At 38.6% G+C, this 22368-nt stretch overlaps 1 protein-coding gene across 1 annotated transcript in view; it reads left to right on the forward strand.

The window, feature by feature from the left end:
* The window catches only part of LOC149474167 (uncharacterized), a 210072-nt gene extending 189923 nt beyond the window's left edge, over positions 1–20149 (forward strand). Inside the window, exons 46-51 of the mRNA XM_089672650.1 lie at positions 2707–2841; positions 3437–3540; positions 8640–8732; positions 11701–11806; positions 14820–14957; positions 17192–20149. Of these exons, the coding sequence (XP_089528776.1) occupies positions 2707–2841; positions 3437–3540; positions 8640–8732; positions 11701–11806; positions 14820–14957; positions 17192–17284 (669 nt within the window). The 3' untranslated portion in view covers positions 17285–20149. The remainder of the gene's footprint in view (positions 1–2706; positions 2842–3436; positions 3541–8639; positions 8733–11700; positions 11807–14819; positions 14958–17191) is intronic.
* Positions 20150–22368: the final 2219 nt, after the last annotated feature.

The following is a 22368-nucleotide window of genomic DNA, read 5'->3' on the forward strand; positions in this document are numbered from 1 at the left end:
AAGAATTGCATTTTAATCAATTTCTTGTGTTTTGGGACATTAAAAATGCTTGTAACAAACCTTGAACATTTTTATGGACTACAGTGTGATGTGAAAGTCTTTGAATAGGCGTCATACAGGACATTTCTAGAATGGACAGACTCTGAAGGTTCACATTTGTGCAGGCCAGACATGTTCACAAAATTGCATGTGTTCCCAACCTGCAGCAAAACACACTGGGGGTTATTTACTAAAACCAGTGAGTGCAAAATTCGGTGCAGCTCCTTATAGAAACCAATCAGAAACCAATCAGCTTCCAGGTTTTATTGTCAAAGCCTAATTGAACAAGCTAAAGTTAGAAGCTGATTGGTTACTATGCACAGCTGCACCAGATTCTGAGTGCTTCAGTTTTAGTAAATCTTCCCCATTGCTCTTTAGCAGACTCGTGGGTGTGCCATTAATTCCTAATGCCTCCCCCACGCTTCGGCAAATGCAGTGCATTTTCATGCGTGCTAATCGCATGGTGCTGCAGCACTATTCAACTTGGTACTGCCCAGGAGTCAGGAAGTTCTTTCCCTGTGTTTCCTGCGGGTCTAAAAGCCCATTAAAATGAATAGGCTGCCTGCAGTCAGAAAGCAGGTCACACAAGTGTCAACTGTAGCCTGACAGTGTGAAGTATGTTAGTTATAGGTGTAGTCATACATATACAGACCAACATAGAAATATGTGAAAAGAGATTCACAAGAAAGCGGCTACATTATGGACAGAATGCGATACTCAGAAAAATTTCCAAAAATTATGCTTTATTACACATTAATAATTGACAATCAGGCAATCGCCCTGGTTTACCATCACCTCAGTATGAGACAATACACACAGACCTAAAACCATTTAAAATCACACCACGACCGGTCTGGATATATATGTTCTGCAAAGGCAGTGACAACCATAGTCTAGAGCATTTGCAGCACCGCACATTGGTTACACTCCCTGTAGGAGGTGTTTTTCAAAAAATTGTACCATAAGTATATAATATCACATGCTATGCATATAAGCAAATACAGTTACCACGTGGAGAGAAGAATAACCCTATAAAGCAGGCCTTTGCTATTTGTATTCATCTCTCCATCAAGACATCAACAGGGACTCTTTCATCTATAAAGAATCTTTGCAACTATTTGCGTCTACCACGGGTAGATGGATCCCAACCACATGTGCCTTTATAGGGTTGTACTGCATGAATCCATAATTACATTTCTGGGGTTTATCCCCCCCTTCTTTTCATTCTATTTTTTACCCACATTGCCTTGTATAGGCTTAGGGTTATGCTTCTCTCCACGTGGTAACTGTATTTGCTTATATGCATAGCATGTGATATTATATACCTATGGTACAATTTTTTGAAAAACACCTCCTACAGGGAGTGTAACCAATGTGCGGTGCTGCAAATGCTCTAGAATATGGTTGTCACTGCCTTTGCAGCACATATATATCCAGACCGGTCTTGGTGTGATTTTAAATGGTTTTAGGTCTGTGTGTATTGTCTCATACTGAGGTGATGGTAAACCAGGGCGATTGCCGGATTGTCAATTATTAATGTGTAATAAAGCATCATTTTTGGAAATTTTTCTGAGTATCACATTCTGTCCATAATGTAGCCGCTTTCTTGTGAATCTCTTTTCACAAATTTCTTTGTTGGTCTGCATATTTTTTGGCTACTGGATGGAAGCCATATATTGGGTGATACAGTAATTTATATTTGAACCTCTAAACCTATTTTTTACTAACTGTAGTCATATATATACCCTGTCTCCAAGACATCTTAAAAAAACATGACAGGACTGCTCACTTTAATATGACGGGCAGAGATAGGTGTTTCCGGAACTGAGGTCTACGTGGGGACATCTTGCACATCTGGTGGTCGTGCCCACGATTGATAGGCTTCCGGTCTAGGGTTTTTGGTTTGCTGCAAACGTTATTTCATATTATGGTCCATAAGGATGCAAGAGTGGCCCTCCTGCATTGCCCAATTTTGGGTCAGTCTAGATCTCAGCAGAAATTGGCATCCTAGCTATTCATTTCGGCCAAACATGCTATAGCTTGGAGAACCCCTTCAGTTGTCTTCCAGGGGGTGAAGACCCGGATGAATGCTATGCTGATCAATGAACAGATGTCTAGCATTCTTCAAGATTCTCATCCAGATTCCTTAAGGTTTGCGAACCTTGGATACATTATTCCCTGCCTCCTACTAGCTATGGCCTCTTATAGTCATTGCCTGTGCTAGCTCTGGATCTGTGACTCTTCTAGTTTTCCTTTCTTCCATGTTTTCTCCCTGAAGCTTTCTTTCTTCTTTATTTCTTTCTATGTTCTTATATTTTCTTTCTTTTTTTATCTGTTTGGGTTTTTTTCCCATATGTTCTGAGCTTATACTTCTTGGTGGGGGTTTTTACTCTTTGTTTGTTTTTTTCAGTAATATGATGGATTGCTGCTGCTACTATTTGGTTCGGCTATTTGCCGTCCCTCCTTGGTGTCATTGGACGTTCCATTATTTGGCAAATACACCCTGCTCATTTGTATCTGCTTATTTATGCTATTGTTCTGCTCTGCCCCTGCGTGGGCATATCATGAGCTTGTTGTATTATAAAAACAAAAACTTCTTTAATAAAAATATTGAAATAGAAAAAAACATGACAAACCTCATATTTTACCTTGTCTCTTAATTTATAGGTGTCCAACCAACTACTTAAAAAACTCCAACTTGTTCCGTACAAAAACAGAATAACTGCCAGCTACAGCTGTGGTACAAGAAGAAAACTTTCAACAGCCCTTGCCCTCATTGGAAGACCATCAATTCTTCTTCTGGTAAAAAGAACAATTTTTAAGCCACGCCTGAGAAGCTAGATAATAACATTAACTGACTGATACATTTCAAATCTTTTTCAAAATGTGTAATTTGTATATAATATTGGTCAATGTTTTATACTTGTTTGAAGTTAGTCATCGTATAGTATGCAGGAACAAGTTTAAATTGGTATCGTCAGTAGTAACGGTAGATAACTGGTCTAAGAGGTAGTGCCAGCAGTGGACCCAATCTGCTTGGGCAGACATAGAACCCCGTGCCTGCATATACATCCCCAAAGGCAATATAGAGTAATAAGCCCCGTCCTGCAATCCTAGCTGCCCATGCATATATAGTGTGCAATGGACATGTACATTACTTGTATTACAGTTGTGTTCCTGGACATTGTGACTGTACCCTATAGTTAAAACAGTTTCATACATCAGTGCATTGTATGTCTATGTTACTTTATTGATAGCACACATGTTGTAATCTCAACCATAAAGGGAGTGGGAGATGGTTGACCTTTGCAGTGGAGCCCTCTACTGCCACAAAAAAAAACTAAGGTTGGTTCCTAAAATGTTGTCACTAAGATTACTCTTTTTTTCTGTTTCCCAGGATGAGCCAAGTTCAGGAATGGATCCAAAAACTAAAAGGTATCTCTGGAAGATTATTTCTGAAGAAATTCAGGAAAACTGTGCAGTGATTCTAACATCTCACAGGTAACTAGTGAGCTGTCGCCATTGTCCTTTACAAAGTAGGGTTATGTTTTAAGAGTGAGTTATATAGTAATACAAATAAAGTTCAGAAACTGTAGAATATATAGTTTTATCCAAGTTTTGCTTTAGAGTGTACCTAAACACAAGAAAACAAATATACATATTGCAGTTTACCCGTCTGTAGATGGGGTGGCTGCATTTGTTTTATTTTTTTCAGGTTACATTCATTTTCTTCAAGTACAGCAAAATACCCATTGATACTTATAGAACTCAAATTTGCTTGTAATGTCCTGTGTTCTGAAATTAAATCTCAAACATTATTATCAGATTTTCATGTTACCGTCTGTAAAATGGAGATTAGGAGAGGGAGAGCTGTTTATAGCCCAAATTAGGAGAGCAGCCTAGGTTGACAACACTACTCCTGCATAGATACAGTACACTGAGTGAGCACTGTCACACTAGGACTGGTAGTATGTTACTGGCAGAATCACCAGGTGAAATCCTGAAAAAAATTAATCACATCTAAGAACTGTTGAGCTGCATGGAACATTAAACTACCAAATGGGTTTCATGAAAGTAGGGAAGTTAAGTGTTTCATGTAATCTACATTTACATCAATGTCCCCGATCCACCAGAATATCTCTTGAGACTTCTAACATGATCAACTTGTAGTCTACTCTTGTATCCTCAACAAACCTACTATACATTGTCGCAAAAACGCGCATCTGAGATGGACACGGTGCAACCATTTTGGTTTCAGACTCCATCCTGCTAAGGGTATCCATTTCTCATTCCTTCCCCCCTCCCTTCCTGAGAGGCACAGTGACAGATGTGGCTGGTTATGGGTCACTGACAGGCCAAGGCACCTGGTTCTGTGCCTAGCAGTCTGTGACAGTGTAGCCTTTCTCACCTAGGCCAGGATAACTCCTCTGTCCTAAGAGAATTGGAGACTCACTGTCCCAGAAGCTGTAACATCTCACACCTCGTAAGGAGATAAGGCAGCTTTCCCAGGAATTGAAAGAATTGTAACCTCATAAAACCTAGCTCAGCATAGGTGACAGGATCAGATAACTTCTGGTAAAATCAGTTTTTCCCCTATTTTTCATATCTTGAAATATGGAAGACTTACATAAAAACCGGGCACCTCGTCAGATGGCCAATGTGCCGACGAACATTTTGATGGGTCACTCGTCCACCTCAGATCATCAGGGGAGCCAAAACATAGGACTCGTACACCATGTAACGTACAATTTCATATTTCATATCTACATGAGCCTTAGACTCATCTGCATAATAAAATACCCGCGGAGAGATTGTCGCTTGTGCAGCTTGGAAGTTATAGGCCAGAATATGAATTATGAGAGATGCTGGTTCTAATTTTGGGTTCCGCCTGCCAACACCTCCCTAAACAGAGTATTGGTCAGTTACTCAGAGCCACCCCCCTGCTGGGGGACTTTAAAAAACAGGCTAGCAGGCCTAAAGAAGTAGTTAAAGATATCTCCTATCTTTCCATCATAACAGCGGGAGATCAAAGCACCATTCTGCTCTAAAAAACCTGGATCTGCTTACCTCAAAGGCTTAAATGGCAAGTAACCTAACCCTTTATCTTCTCCCTGTTATCTCTTTGCTGTGCTATGGTTCTGTGTGTGTGTGTGTGTCTGTATGTGTATATATATATATATATATATATATCTTAGTTACATCTTTTTTATGTAAATATTTTTATTGCACCCTGTTTGACCTTTTAGTAATAAATCTTCCTTTCTGAAAGTGTTGAACTGTCTCTATAGCTTTTTTTTTTTTCCAAAAACTCTATAGCTTTTAATTGCAATTTACGAATCCCTGCCTTTAAAGAGATGCTACTGTTTGTTTAACCCTCTGTATAAAAGACTCGCATTATGACCGTTTTATACAGACGATTATATCGACCATTATAGTGTCGAAGCTGAAGCCGAGTTTCCTCCTTTCTCGATACAAAAAGGGAGGTGGTGGCAGTGAATGGTTAATTACGTGATTAACCTGACCCAGTAACAAGCGCATTCAGGCTGCAGGCACAGATTGTAGTCCATTAGCTGGAAAATCGCTGTGCAGGGTGCAGCTGGGTGTGGCATTGTTATGAACGTCACATCGCGATTTCCGATTGGCCAGTCCTTCGGTCACGAGGTTGGTGAGGTCTGGGGTCTGACGTTGCAATCGTGACATACATTGCATGACAATAAGGGCTCAATCACACCAGCTGCAGAAGCCATTTTAACATTTATTATAGAATAAACCACTTATCTGCCACATCTTATTTTTTTATATGAACAAATATAATGGCAAAAGGCAAAATACCATATCGGACATTACTGGCTCAGCACTCAGGACACCAATAGAATTAAAATACAATCATTTTTATTATACAATTTTACAATAAAATTCCTATGGGACCTATTGAGGTCCTAAAAACAATACTACTGCATTTTAGCATTCAGACTGGTGTCCGTTGAGTATGGGTGGTGAGGGGTCGTTACAACTGAAGGCAATGTTTATCTGTTATTATTACCATTGAAATGTTAGGAATGACATTCCATTCATTCCTCTATGTAGCAGCTCTGCTGCCATGCAGTGACTAATGATGATCTCATACAAGCTGTGGGGTGTTTCAGGAACATGCAGCATGTCTGCATTGTTACACAATGCACTGCAACCCACCACAAAGGACTTTTTGGTGTGAAGAGGGTACATAGAAGATAGTTTTTTTTCTATGTGCCCAGTGGTGAGCCTGCATTGATCTGTGCAAATTAACACAGGCCACCACACAAGCTCTTAGAAAAGTCAACATGCAGTACACAGCAAGCCCTGAAAGTTTATTATATCAGGACGTTCAAACAGGACTCCAGAGAGACAACATAATGGTGAATCTAATACCTGGTGCACACATTCAGTTGTTTTTTTTTTCATTCAACCCAGTGGTCTCAATGGAAAAAAACCAGAGTGATTGCCATACTAACTAAGCGATGTTAGTATAGCGATCTCTCCCACTTTGCCTTTGTATTCTGACATGGGGACTCCCCCTTTCCACCCGCTAGAACACACTAATCAGCTCTCACAGCCATTGATTGCCAGAGCTAATAGGATGTTGATTTTCCAGCATATCCCTTCGACAAAAGCCAGTCTTTAGACTGGATTCTGTTGGAAAGACAGCTGTACACATGGTCTGAATGTTGGACAGTTCCTGCTGAACTGGCCAATATTTGGACTCTATGTATCCAGTTTAATTCACCCTCTCCATTCCCTTACCTCTGCACCCCTTTTTCTGACTTGATATTTTAACACTGAATTGTCTTTTTAGTGACTTTTATGCTCTTTTTGTTAGTGAACTTTGAGCATACAATGCCATTTGCTTGATCAGATATCTTCGATTTTGAAAAATAATTACAAACCAAACAAAAACCTAAACCATAAACAAAAGAGAAATCTGGCTTGTTAACGAAAAGGTTGCAAAGTCATGTCTCAGATAGGCATAATGAAGACATACAGTACATATCAAATACTAACTATCTCAATAGAAGCTGTGCTAGCATGCTCAACTCACAGCACACAGTGAATGGGGTATTTTTAAAACAAGGAAGGCAGCTATTTATAAAGTCACGCAATTGTTACAGTACAATGGCACATCAATGGTCTTTTGGTTCACATCTACCCATTGTAAGTTATTACCAGAACTGTGGATGCATGGAAAATGAAATCAAACCATTTAAACAGTATATTTCTTTATTCTCCTTTTCTATACGGTTTTGATTCAGCTGCGTTTCCTCGCTCCTTATCTCTTGATTTCTGTTTTATCACCTAATAAGCCTCTCCAGAATCTGAAATTAAAGATCTGGGATTGCATACACGATGTCTTCTCAGAGGATATGGAAGAGTATGTACAAGCGATAATAAATCAGATGGACCCAGCACACTTGCTCTGTTTGATTTAGTGCTGTGATTCGATCACATAATGACTGTACATGTTTTAGTTTTTCCAGTGTTTTGTGCACCGTATAAAATCCCTCTGCTCTTTACTATAATATGACATATTGAGGTGCACATGTCAAGCTAAAGAAATTGAAAAGTGAGGCGGCGAGGCATTGCTGGGCTGTGTCAATAAATTAAGATGTTTGCTTCAATTTTTCTTTTTATTCTTGGTTTGTGGGAATAGGCTGGAGAGCAAATTACTGATAGGAGGTAAGAACGATAACAGAAGTAAGGATATGGGGCAGCATGCTCAGTAATAAGCTGTCATAACATGGGGCAACAGGCAGGGTAATTGGTTTTTAAGGATGTATAAGAATAAAAGGCATGATTTGAAAGAATTATATACAGCTGTTGGGGGATTATAGGGTACTGGGATAAAGAGCAATAACTAAAAATGGAACCTCATAATACGTGATTATGTAGTAGAAACAGAATGAGCCATGATAGGAAAATTGAGCCATAACTAAAAAAAAAACATGAAATCCGTGGTCATCCATCCTCATGGCAGCATTAAACTTTTTTTTTTACTCCACAATCCTTTGCTTTTTTGGCTAATTTTGAAATGTTGTGGTACTCTCATTTTGTCATTATTTGTCATCGGGGGAGGGATTTACTAAAACTGAGTGCAAAATCTGGGGCAGCTGTCCATAGTAGCCAATCAGCTTCTTACTTCAGCTTGTTCAATTAAGCTTTGACAATAACACCTGGAACCTGATTGGTTTCTCTGCAGAGTTGCAACAGATATTGCACTCTCCACTTTTAGTAAATCAATGCCATGGCGTTCTACATACACTGGCTATATTCATCACTGATACATTGCTGTCAGTGTCACATTCCTTAATATTTCTTTCTCACATATCCTACACACATCTTCCTAGATGTCCTGTTTTTGGCAGGATGGTGACCATTTTCTGGACACCCAATTTTATGAAATGTAGTATAATGGACATAGCTCTAACAATTAGGATCATCATATGATTGTACGAGCTAGTCTAAAAATATAAATATAAATGTTCTATTATTTTTTAAACAATACTAAAATGTATATTTTATGCTTAATTGTAGACACATAAAAGTAACAACTGTATTTCTTTTTGCAGCATGGAGGAATGTGAAGCCCTTTGTACAAGATTAGCAATCATGGTGAAGGGGAAGTTTCAATGCATTGGCTCCTTACAGCACGTAAAGAGCAGGTTAGCATTATACACTGTACATATCTGTCAGTTAAATAACCATTTGTCACTTGATTCTTGTACTAGTAACTCATAAACTCCTCTGTTTATATAGTATATTGTAATCAACTCTTTTATTCAACCCCTTGGCCTTGCTTTTTGAAGAAATTTTGGCCTCAGCTCTGATCTGGTCAATGGGATAGGGATAGAGGGTCCAACGTGCTATATTGGTGCTGTGAAATGCTCTGCGGCTATTGGGGTTTTCCTTCTGATATCTGCCCATCAATAAAATGACACCACTTATTAATGTGTCATTTAGAGTGTACACTTTTCTTTCTACATGTCAATGTAGAATTGTCAATGTAGAATTAAACCCAAAAGCAAATATTTATTATATTGCAGATTATATTATATTGCTGTATTAGTTTCCTTTTTATGTTTTCTTCTATTTTCATCTGGTGATCTAGCTAATATGTCTGTGGTTTTTCAATGGAAAAGCTCTCTTGCTGTTACAGGGATGAGACAGACCATTTAACACTGCCAGGGGTGCCTAACCACTTAATCTCCTGAAGATTTTATCCCCTTCATGACCAGAGCATTTGTTTTGCTATTAGGCACTTGGCTACTTTAACTGGCAATTGTGCAGTCATGCAGCACTGTATACAGATTATTATTATACAGTATTTATATAGCGCCAAAAGGTTTGCTCAGCGCTGTACAATATAGTGGGGAACAGTACATGAGACAATACAGTAACAAAACAATACACGAGGGGTTCGAGGGCCCTGCTTTTTCGAGCTTACAATCTAGGAAATAAATTTAAATAATTTTTTTGAGTTTTCTTTTAGTGGCATTTGATCTCCACTGGGTTTTTATATTTGTATTATATACCAAAAATTAAAAAAAAACAATATTTTTTACTTTTTGTTATAAAACATATCCAATAAAACATTTTAAAAAAATGGTCAAAATGTATTCTGCTACATGTTGGTAAAAAAAATCCCAATAAGTGTATATCAATTAATTTGTGTGAAAGTTATAGCATCTACAAACTATGGTATATGGTATATCTACTGGAATATGTATTTATTTTTTTTATACTAGTAATTGCGGTGATCAGTGACTTATATGGCAGGCAATCTGACACAGGGTGGGAACTGACTAACTGACATCTCCAGTGACACTAATGCAGTAATCAATGATAATACTATACACTGTCACTGTACTAATGACACTGGCTGGGAAGGGGTGAACACACAGGGGTAATCAAAGGCCTCTTGCACACTTCAGCTTGAAGAAGCTCACAACAGCAATTATTTAATGAGGCAAAACATAGAACAATGTGCCTTTGTACACAGGTGCGTAAATAAGCGTTGCATATTCCTCGGTAAAAACAAAATAGGATAATCCGTACTTTTGGGCAATAATTTACACTGCACATGCGCAAATACACACAAATATGCACATATTATATTAATGAATTTTCCCTGAGAATACATTGTGCGCGCAAATACATACACAAAAAGCACCTGAAATTACATTTGAAAAAAAAGCAGATGCTCAAACATCAGTACTGTGTGCAAGAGTCTAAAGGGCTTACTATGGTGTCCTTTTATGACACAGAGAATAGCTGCGATTCAACAGATCTCAGCTATTCTCTGGTCATTCACAGTTTATGACACTCAGGAGATCATGTCAGCCCTTCTCTGGAGATCTGTGTTCTCCCTCCAGATTCTCCAGCCCAGAGCTGGAGAATCAGAGGGACCGAAAACTAAGCAGAGATAATTTACCTCTGCTTAGTAAACTGATCTTTTACTGTAATCTCTAAAGATTATAGTAAAATGAGCCGTTTTCCAGAGTTTGCAGACCGTTCTCCAGCGTTTGGAGACCGTTCTCCCTTCGTTCGGAGAACTGCTTCGTAAACTGCATTCACAGGAGAACTGTGTTCTCCGAGAATGCCGGAAAACTGAGCAGCGATCTATTACCGCTGGTCCATAAACGGACACCTATGTGCCTAACAATGTGTAATGTGTGCTGCTTTTACTACTAAATGGGTGTATTTTTGCTCCCTGCTTTGTAGGGAGAAAAATCATAGTAAACACAGGGCTCCGTACTGTCATTTGCTAAGCCAATCAGCAGGTCCCAGCCATAAAACATTGGCCGAGACCTGCTGACTGTCTTGTGCTATGATAGCACAGATTGGGGACGGACGCACACACCCCTTACCAGGAAGTTCGGGATCACACATATAGGATCCAATGCAGCGGGGCCGCTATGCCACAGTAAACCTGCGGTAGGCCGTCTACAGCTGTTAAAATGATCAGCTTTTATTTATTTATTTATTTATTTATTTATGTAAAACCATTATCCTAAAAGAAAAAAAAAATTTTTCTGTAACTGATTATAGAGTACTAGCTGGAGCTCAGATTCAATGTGTTACTGTATTTTACATCTGTTAGTACTTCTAGCACTCCCCCTCTGCCCAGACTGACAATGCTACTGTCCAGATCTGCCCCCTGTGCTCATTCATCCAGAGTGGTGTCTGTATAATACTCAAGGTGTGTTACTGGCCAGATAACCAGGGAACAAGAGAGGTGAAAAAAATAGCCACTACAGGATTAGTAAGCTGTAATATATTACATTTTGGGGTTTTGGGTTTAACACCACTTTAAGCACAGCACACAGGTCTAAAAAAGTCCAAATTAATTTTGAGCAAAATGTATATGTTTTTAAATAGTGGCATTTGGAGACATATACTGCTTGGCAGTTTGTCTCCATATCATACAATGATGTATTAGTGGGCAGGTAATCAATTCAGCAGTAGTTTGCACTCGTACACTGTCGACGTTACTTAGTGACGTACAGTGCTTATTTGCTTCAAGACCAGACTTATTTCTGAGATACTGAAAGGTTTGGTCTTTCACAGTCACATGCAAGGTACATCCTGTAATCAGGCTCAATCATATGAATGTTTTTGTAATACATTTAGGTTTGGAAGTGGGTTCACCGTGAAGATGCATCTTAAGGACTCCTCCGTCAGTGTCAAGACAATCACCGACTTTATGCACTTTAATTTTCCAAACACTTACTTAAAGGTACAGCATTACAAAACTTATGATGTTTTACTTATTTTCAGTGTCACTTTTTCAAATGTGATATCTATCATGTGTAATTTTGTAAGTAATTGTTGAATAAAGCTTTGGCCCAAAAGAGTTATAGCAATTGTATAAAATTCCTCAGGGACTGTCCAAACCTTGCTCAGTGGGTGACCATGCCAGCCCAGCTCCGTTGAAGAAAAGCAGAACATTTGAAATCTGTTGACCTGCTGGAAAATGTCTGGCTGACCAGCATCTGCATCTAATCAGATGTAGTAATTGCTCAGATATTTTGACAGCCAGTGGGGTCAGCTGTCAAAATACAGTATCCACAGCAGGAGACTAGAGATGAGTTCATCCACATGGATGGAGGAATCTCTTAAGGCAGCCAGAGATAGATCGATCCTTAGCTGGTTCAGCAGGGACAGGCCGAAGTTCAAACAATCTATGGGCTGGCTGGTTGTACTGAAGTTGATCCATCAATCGACTTCAGAACAACCAGTCTGATGGATTTTTTCATGTGATCACTGCTGGTAGTTATAGCCACTAGAAGTAATCATTTTGTTCTGCCAGCAGGGAAGGCTCCCTACTGGCAGAATACAATAGTGATGCAGGAGGGTTTCCCCCATCAACACTGACTGTGTTGATGAGGGAATCAAGCAACTTTCTTACCTTCCACCAATGGTGGAAGGAAAGAAAACTGTATATTCTATGGCCTGCCTTAGTTTTTTTTTTTTTGTTTGTTCAGCCTGCAGTGTATGGCCAGCTGAAGACTGAAACTTAGGTGAGAACAGATATTGCACTCTATGTATTAACATAGACGTGTCTCCAAGTAAATAAAGGTCTTGCCACTGTTGACCTACTTCCAAAAATGCAAGTCATTACTTTAATACTTTGGGTCCTTGACCACAACCCTAGGTTCACACCTAAGCATTTTCCGCAGTGTTTTGCATAAGCGAACTACAGTCCATTTAACATGATTTCCTATGGGACATGTTCACATCTCTGCGTTTTCACCCGGTGTATTTTTTGGAAAGGGTCAGGGACTTTTTTAAATGCAAAAAGTTGCATTTTTGGTTCTATAGATGTCAATGGAAATGCTGCAGAAAAGCATGTAGTGCCTTTTTTATACACTTTTGATGCATTTTAATCTGCCTAGCAACAAGGAAAAAAATGCAAAATGCATCAAAACGCTTTAAAAAGTGCATGTGCAAAAATGCAAAATGCATCGCAGAAAGCCTAAATAAGTATGCTCAAACACATCACAAAAATTGTGCAAAAGTCAGAAATTCCCTGTTTTTAGTTCAGTGATTCAAAGTATTGAAATCAGTCCATTAGTACAGCCAGGCAACTAGCATTTGCAGTAGAAGATAAGAAAAATGTGAGCATACGTGTTTCTCTTGTGACAGGTTTACATCAAAATGCTGTACTATAAAAAAAAAAAACATTGCTAAAGGTACAAGCTTTAAAACTGAACTCCTAGTAAGCTTTATAAAAAGGCACATGGGTGTCCCCCTCCTGTACGTATATTTAGGATATTTTAGGTTTGATATGTATAGAACAATATAGAATCCTCTCTGTTTTAAAGCCTAAACATTTTTATATGAATGCATTCCTTGATAAAAATGTTTAGGTATCAGTATCCCCCTCTCACCCCCTTTTTACCTACCTGAGTCCTTATTTAATCCAGCACCTCTTCTGTTGACACTCCATTCCGCTCTAAATTTCTGTAGTGCAAATAGCACCTCCTGTATGAATGAAGGCTTTAAATAGGCTTTTACTTCTATTTTAAAGCTATTACTTTTTTGTAGTAGTAAAAAAACTGCAACACATTTCTTACCTTAAAACTTCACATTTATTGCAATGAAACAATGTCCTAGAGCAGTGGACTTCAAACTGTGGCCAAGGGGCTGGATGTGGCCCTTTGCTTTCCTTTATCTGGCCCTTGGGGCATTATTATTCGCACAGAAACAGGACACCATTCTGCCCACTGACATCAGCAATGGGGCATTATTCCTCCTACTAACACCAACAATGGGGCACTATTCCTCTCCTAATACTAAAGATCGGGCACTGTTTACTCCCACTGATGCCAGGAAAATTTCTATTCCTACTGGCCACAGTCCATCCCCCCTAAAGTCTGAAGGGTAGTAAACTGGCCCTTCATTTAGAAAGTTTGGAGACCCTTGTCCTACAGAATGCAGAGAATATGTTAACTAGAAATTTAGCTCCCAAATAAACATTTATTTAAAAAGTGGTGTAAGAAGCAACGTTCAGTAACTCATAACAACCAGAATTTACCTTTTTGAAGCCAATACAAGAGACATTCATAGAGCCGCTATAGGTACTGCACTCTCTTGAAGCACATTGCCGTGTGCAATACACCAGATAGAGTATTCAGATACAACAAAGTTTCTGGGTCATTATAATTCTGTTAGATAGTAGGTACATGTTTTGGTGAGAAGGGACTGAAAGAGCCCAAAAAAGCCCTCCAACCAAATGCATAGCACAGTAAAGTCTTCTTAAAACAGAAGGTATTCACTTGTCTTATTCCATAACATACTGTATCACAGAAATTAGAGTATTATTCCTCAATACAGGACAGTAGAGCCTTTAGCCCTTCCTAAATCCCTCTTTGTCCCAACAGCAAAATGCACATCCAGAACCACTGGTGTATACTGCAAATGTATCCTAATATTATAGAGCTATTTATTCCAAACTGCATACAGCAGGCTTTTTGGCCATCGTTAGTATATGAAATATATATGCATAGTATATGCAGTATATGAAAACCATGGCTTCCATGTGTCTTCCACCCTAATCAGTACATTGCATGATATTATCTTCCTAAAACAGAAGGTAGTCATGTCTCAGTAGTAGATGCAGGTAAAATCTTTTTCATAAGTTGACTTGAAAAATCCTTTTTACTCCATTTGTGACTTTTTGAAGATTCTAAATGTGTTTTAAAGGTACTTGTATGTTAAAAATGTTTTTTTTTTCTTTTCCTGAATAGGAACACCACTTCACTATGGTGGAGTACCATGTCCCTGTGTCTGTAGGAGGAGTCGCTAGTATATTTGACCTGCTCGAGTCTAACAAAACAGCCTTGAACATCATTCACTTTTCAGTCAGTCAGACAACTCTGGATGAGGTACACTGCAACATATTTTTTAATTTTTTAATGCTTAGATACAGTGTGTGTGTGTGTGTGTATATATATATATCTTACATTTCTGGTATATCCCTTATTATAGGTGGTAGTCTTACTTATCCTCCAAACTTTCACGTTGACAAGCATTTTGCCAAAATTATAGTTTGCAGAAATTAAAAGTATTTGCTCATATTTCCTACCTGTAACAATAAAGTGCAGCTCTCCCAAAGGTTCTAATAAATGACATATCAATCACAAAATACCATTACCTTTCTGTATGGCTATAAAAATAAAAATCAGATCATATTATAAATAGGTATAAAAATAAATGTATATTAAAAGATAAATAAATAAATAATGGTAATACAAAAAGTGAAAATCAAAGTGAAAAAAATAGTGATAATCGAATATAACAATCACAGCGTATTCACTCTCTAAACTGTGAGATTTCCCACAGTGACTGCACACCAAAAAAGCAATTTAGAGTGTAAATAAGCACTGGAATTGTGATTTTTGTGTATCACTATATTTCAGTGTGATTTTTACTTATTGGATTGCACATTATTTTTACATTTATCTTTTACATAAGTGTTTATATTTATACTTAGTTATAATCTGATCTGATTTTTTATTTATATAGTCATACACGTCACGTCACGTAGGGGTATTTTGTGACTGATATGCCATTATTAAAACTTATGGGAGGGGGCACTTTGTTTATTATTACAATATAATTGTGGGAATCACAAGAAGGTAAGAGCTGAGTCTCATCTGCTGTTTTGGTTGGTTTGGAGAAAGAAAGCAGGGGCGTTTTTGTATACAACATATTTCCTACTCATCAACAGGTTCAAATCATAATGTAGTTTGGTCAAGTGACATAATAGCAGGTCTGTTTTATTAGGTTTTATAGCACTCAGCCCTGTTAACAGCAAAGAGGACAACATTTAAATGAAGACATTCATCCACTGAGTTCAATCTCTCACAACTCCAGCAGCTTTGGTCCAGAAAAAAGCAAAACAAATATGCCAAAGTCAGCTTTCAGATGCATACATTTGGGAGTGACACCCTGTGATCAAGGTGCCATCAGCCATACAGTATATATAGCTGAGAGCAAGTTTATTTAGGACTTACCCCTGATCTCTTTAAAGGGAATGTGGTGTTGTCTATATTGTCTTTAGTGCATTTAGGGTGAAAAAATAAATAAATATCTAAAAAAATTCAGTTTTATGTGGCCCGATATGAAATATTACATAGGAAAATTAATATTTGCCTTTTCCAGCTAGCAGTTAGAGCTCCTTTTCACATGTTTACTGGGATAATTGGAACTCTTTTGCCTTGAGTTTACAGATAGCTGAAGCTTTGATTACCATCTGAATGGGCCAAAGAAGTGGCTCACCTTTCTTCCCACTCTATTTCCTACTGCTCGATATGGTTCCAACTAGAGAGAAGTTGCCTGAAAGCAAGCAGCTTCTCCTTTTTCCTCTCTCTTTAGATTACCCATGATGCTCTTTGACACTAGTGTTATGTGTGCACTCTGGAATAAAGGTCTTATAAAAATCAGCATGCAAAAAATACAGTTGTTTCAAAACTACTGTTGTTCCCTTTTAAAGGTACATATAAGATACACATATTTTCAGGGGCAACGGAGGACCTTTCATGTAGGACTATAAATAGATTATTCTTCATGAAAACAAAAAATCCCTACTCTCCCGACCAGCCAATGTAGTATAAACATCAAAACAGCATTAGCCTATGAGTCTCCGTCAAAGACCACGTCCCTTGACGAGTTTCGTCCCGTCCATTGAGGCTTAATCGTAGGGTACTCTGTGATTAAGCCCTGATAGGCGGAGTGAAATGGTTGAAGCCACTTTGATGTCTATACTACATTGGCTAGTTAGGAGAATGGCACTTTTTTGTTTTCATGTATGCACTGCCTCAGACGGGCTTTTGGCAGCCTGCACCCCGCACCTGAAGATAGTGGGAGTTGGGGCTCCAGCTTTGAGGGGCATTCCAAGTGTGGTATCCAGATTATTTTTCAAGTTACTACTTTTCTGTGTTCAACAATTAAATATAGCTTAGGGCCTAGGCAAGGCTTTGTGCTGTATACAAAAAACACTACGCAAAGTATAGTAAGCTTTAGTAAATCTGATTGGTTGCTGTGGTTTAGTTTCCCATGATGTGTAAAGTGTTGTAATACTATTTTCCTCTGATGTACCTTTATATCTTTTTTCTAGGTTTTCATCAACTTTGCTCAGGCCCAGGCAACCCCTGATAATTCCAGCCTAAGCAGTGACAGCAGCCAGGACTTGCGGGTGGTGGTTGCATAGAGAATCTACAGACTGAATGTTCCTCAAAAATCTCTCAAGGAAAATCAACATAAAAAGAATGCTTATTAAGCACTTTACGAAGACAAGGTCACCCAAGAAGACTAACCTAAATGTAATTAATCATGGTCATCACATTCTTCTAACAACAAACATCAATATGTGCATTTTTTTTTATGTAGGCATTGTCAGCCAGTGATCTGTTTGATAAAACTGCCTTACTGAAATGTAGTCATTGATTCCACGATAGTGCCATATTCAGAATGACAGTCATGACATTTCTAAACAGAAAGAAAATGCAATTTATAGAAACGGATAAATCTTTTATTGATGAACTCAGAGCCAGATATATAAGGTGACACTGAGCATATATTGGCTCTTAATTCCTGTCTCGCTGTTCAATGGTCACAAATGTACATTTAAAGATACCATAAAAGCAAAGCTGTGAGAGACGTAAAGTCCATTAATAGAAGATTTATTGACAGACTCTTCATTGCTCCAAGCAAAAGAGGATACAATTGTTTAAATTTTTTCTAAATGTTTGCTAGAATAAAAAAAATGTGTTTTGTCAAGTCTTTAAAATCTTGAAGCTATATCTGGACTGTATGCATGCATGCCTTTTTTGTACACATATTTATGCACTTGGGCTGCTGGACTGGGCTAAAAGCATATCTAAACCTAAAAACAAACATTTAGTATATTGCAACTTACCAGTCCTGGCTGCATTGAGTTTTTCTTCATTTTCTTCTGGTGATTCTGCCAGTAACACATTTCCTATCTTAGAGTAGCTACACTCACTGCTCCACTGTATCTGTGGAGGAGCAATGGGGTTTATTTACTAAAGCTGGTTCACTCAGAGTCTCATGCTCTTCCACATAGAAACCAATCAGCTTCCAGGTTGTATTGCTAAAGCTTAACTGAACAAGCTGAGGTCAGAAGCTGTTTGGCTAACCAGACTCTGAGTGAACTAGCTTTAGTAAGTAAACCCCAATGTATCCACTATTAGACAGCCAACCTATGAAGAGGGTACTGTTAGATGGATCAGTGAATTTAGATGGATTTTACATGCTTCACTAACAAATTAAAGCATGACTCCAGCTAACGCTTTTTAAGCAGTTACAGAAAAAGGTGTTTTTCCTTTCGAAGTGAAGGTTTTACATAAATGAATAAAGGCATGCCAGTTGGTGTTAAATGGTTTGTCTGAACCCTCCACTGTTGCCGGTCAGCTTGGTCTGTTAATGGTAGTTTAAAAATAACAAATTTACTGGCAGGATTAACAGGTAATAAAACTGCCACTAGTAACTATTGACAGACTGCATCATATGTCATTTTGCCCATAATTTCGCTTTAAAATTTTGCACTGGACAAAAAGTCCACAACTGTTTAGGAATCTCAGTAGTATAAAAAAATGTTTATGCATTTGCACTATTTCCAAAAATAGTATAATAATAGGGACTAGCCACGGGAAAAAAAAACAGCATCTAGGTTTGCTGTTACCTTGATTTAGGGCTGAATAGGCATGAACAACCCACAAGAGCACCCACAACTCCAAAGGAAATTAAATGTGGACCTAGGAACCTATTTCACATGAGTGGTGAATAATCAGGGTAATGATTTCTGTTTTACACCAAACTTCCCCAGGTACTAAGCGCTGAAGAATGAACCGAACAGTATTACCAGGCATGTCTACATGTGGCACTTACCCTCATGTTGTATGTTGGGTCTCTGCTGCCTATTGATTTGCACTGCTCTCGTAGGAAGCTCCTACTGCTGAGAGTGAAAATGTGAGGAATGCTGCACAAATTTGATTCCTTGGTCTGCAATTATCTGTCCCAGGAAAAATGTTATCATGAGAAGAGTTAACACACTCTATTACGGCTTAATATACCCTTTAGTGAACTGCATGTTTTGTCCATGTGCATTGAATACTAGCCAGAGGCGGACTGACAACTCATGGGGCCCCTGGGCAATAGGGGATCATGGGGCCCCTGTGTCCTTGCACAAACTCAAAAAAGCCTATGAAAAAGGTACCAGGGGCATCTCATGGGGCCCCCTACTGACCCCGGGCCCTCGGGCAGTGCCCGAGTTTCTAAATGGTCAGTCCGCCCCTGGTACTAGCCCTGTAAAAGTGGTGCAATTACAATGTTGGAGCACAATGATGTGCCTAGTGGGTACTCAGCATTTTTCTAAGATTTTAACTTTATTAAGATGAAGAAAACAAATGCACTTAAAAATAGATAAAATTATATTCTACTACCAAAGATTTCTTGTTGTTTTACTAGCGTACTCCATATAATGTGTCATATATTTATAAAGGAATACTTTGTTACTGGTCTTTCAATTTCAATCTTTTTCTATATAATGATTGTACTAAATAAAAGGAAAAAAATGGTGCTAGTGTTTAGCATTTTGAATGTAATATTTGTTTAGGATGATAATACTGTAAGAAATCAGAGAAAATACATACATGTGTTATTGGAATTCTATTTGAGTGATTTGATTCTGCTATCACTACCACTAAACTAATATGTTAGACCTACTGCATGGTCTTGTCTAAAGGCAGCAAACAAATTAACCAATTAGCATATATTACAATTCAGAAGATTTGCTTTGTGATTTATACAGTAAAAAATGAAATTGTTCAGGAAAATTAAATATTAAATGTTTAATTTCTTTTTTTCCCATTTTTTTTTCTTTTCTTTATTCTTAATAGCTGTTATTGTGGGAAATGCATTGACACAAGGACTTGCAATGCAAGCAGCAACAAAGATAGGCATACTTATGTATAAATTATGTTAACAGTGCCATTGTTTTATCACACAAATGAATTTTTAAAAGTAAAATGTTTACAATAAATGTTTTCTGTTACATGGTTGCTCTCTTGTTTTTTTGTAGATTTGATGATTCCATTCTGACACATAACTAGCGACAAATTAGATAAACTGTGTATATGTGTATATATATTTATATATAAATACATTTACGAATAAGGTACTTTTTAGAGTGGGTGCCAATCATTAACTGTTGTTTAAATCTGACCATGTGGATTTTTTCTTAGAAGATATTTTTATAAGATATTAAAAGAAAAGTATGAACAAACCTTTTTTGACCATACTTCTCTTTTGGGTCAAATTTACTTTTTGTTCTTATCTGACCTAGAGTCAGCTGATAACAGGTTATTGCCTGCTATCAGCTGATCTAACGCAGCCACGTCAAGTAGGGGAAGGATCCTGATAATGTTGTCGGGATCTATCTATCTGCTTGATTGACAGCTGGCTCCCCCTTTCAGCACACAGCTGAGAGTTTCCTGGACAATGGAGGTAATCACTCAGCTCTCAGTCTGGGACAGATGCAGTGTCACGCAGGTGCTGCAGCATGGAGATAAGTATAGAGTATATTTTTTTGGATACTTATATTTAAGTTAAATTTTGTGTACATTTGTATTCTGGAAGATGTAGCTACATGGGCTGAAAGTCCTAAAAGTGTTGTTTCGAGCTGCAGTAATACAGCAGCTATAAATCAGCATAGAGATACAATTTTGAAACAAGACAGGGGGTACTAGAGAGTTCATTTCTTTGTACTTCTTGCAGCTGTATGCAAATGTAAAAGTAAGAGGTATTGACAGAGTCTCATTAAGGACATTTTGTATTAATTACGTAGCTGAATTAAATGTCAATGTATTGTTTACTTGGCCTTCAGCTTCAAATTTAAACATACCCCACTGATGCTTAGAAAAGGTTTATATAACACTGCCCCCCACTAGAGAGCCTGCAAATTCTGGGTTCTCCTACCATTTCCAGTGCTGACACACTCTGTAGATGGCTGACAACACACCAATGTCAATGAATGATCTTCTGTAACAGCAACAATAAGCACTGAAAAAAAGAGGTGGTTATACAGGCTAGGCAGATGGTAAATGCAGTAATTCAATAACAGTGGTATATTTCAATAATACAACAAAGTGAGTAGGGTAGGTGTTCACACTTTGCTGCCAGTGAAAGGCCTTGCTTAAAATGCACTAGGCAAGTAGAGAGCAATGCTGCAGGCTATAGTAAACAGTAAACAGTGCAACCAATATTCCCGATAAAGAGTAAGGAGCATGCCACAAACTATGGAACCTAACAGCAATTCACTAAACCCTAGCTAACCACTAATCACAGAGTCTGCCGATATTGAGATCCTTTAAATGTAATGGTGGAATGCTCAACTTCCAAGTGAATGCATTTCTAATCCACTAGGTAAAAAAGATCTTTGCAAAGTGTCCCAAAAACAGACAGTAAAAGGATGATGTGTTCCCCCTTAAACAGAGCTCCACCAGAGGCAGTAGAATCCCAGCAGGTGGAGGCAAATTCCAACACATTAAGAATGGCCAAAGGACGCTCACCACTTTTAAGTCTTCACAGATGCAGTTTGTCCTCTGATGGTAGATGAAGAGCAGGCGGCGTGGTCTTGGCTGGATGAGGTTCAGGCCACACTGACATTCACTCGAGTTTGCGCTCTCTCTCTCTCTCTCTCTCTCTCTCTCTCTGTGTTGCAGATACTGGGATTTCTGTGCTTTCTGTGAGGTCCTGTAGCTGGCAAGGTGGGATGTAGATCATGATACTGGGGATTCCCAAGTCACCCCTCACTGGCAGACCCTCTCCCTCTCCCTGGCTTTCACTCTATTTCTTCCTCAGCTCTCTGCCACTCTCCACCTCTTCCCCTGGCCTAGTCAGCAGGTGCCTGTCCCCAGCCACAGATGCAGCCAATCACATCCCTCCTCTGTATATGATAGGTAGGGCTAAGTCCCAACCATTGTGGTGGCCAGAGTCCAGCTCCCTACTGACCTGGCAATCAAATGGCTCAGGCTGCGGCACAGCCCTAAAGATGCCTGAGCAGTGCAACCCCAAGCTCCAAGGGACCATTGGATGGGCTACATCTATTTGTGTGAGTCCTTAAAAACAGATGTGTGCCCAGGTGTTTGCTAAAGAACACTGCCTGCCCTATGTTTTATACAGTACTGAACGTAAACTGTAGTTGCATCTTTGAAGAAGCAGTTATTCGTACATATGCATGAGCCTTAAATATCAAAACCTTACCAACTTGTT

Source organism: Staurois parvus, unplaced genomic scaffold (genome assembly GCF_062004578.1).
Source record: "Staurois parvus isolate SC_StPar_1 unplaced genomic scaffold, SC_StPar_1.0 ptg000011l, whole genome shotgun sequence".
Lineage (NCBI taxonomy): Eukaryota > Metazoa > Chordata > Amphibia > Anura > Ranidae > Staurois > Staurois parvus.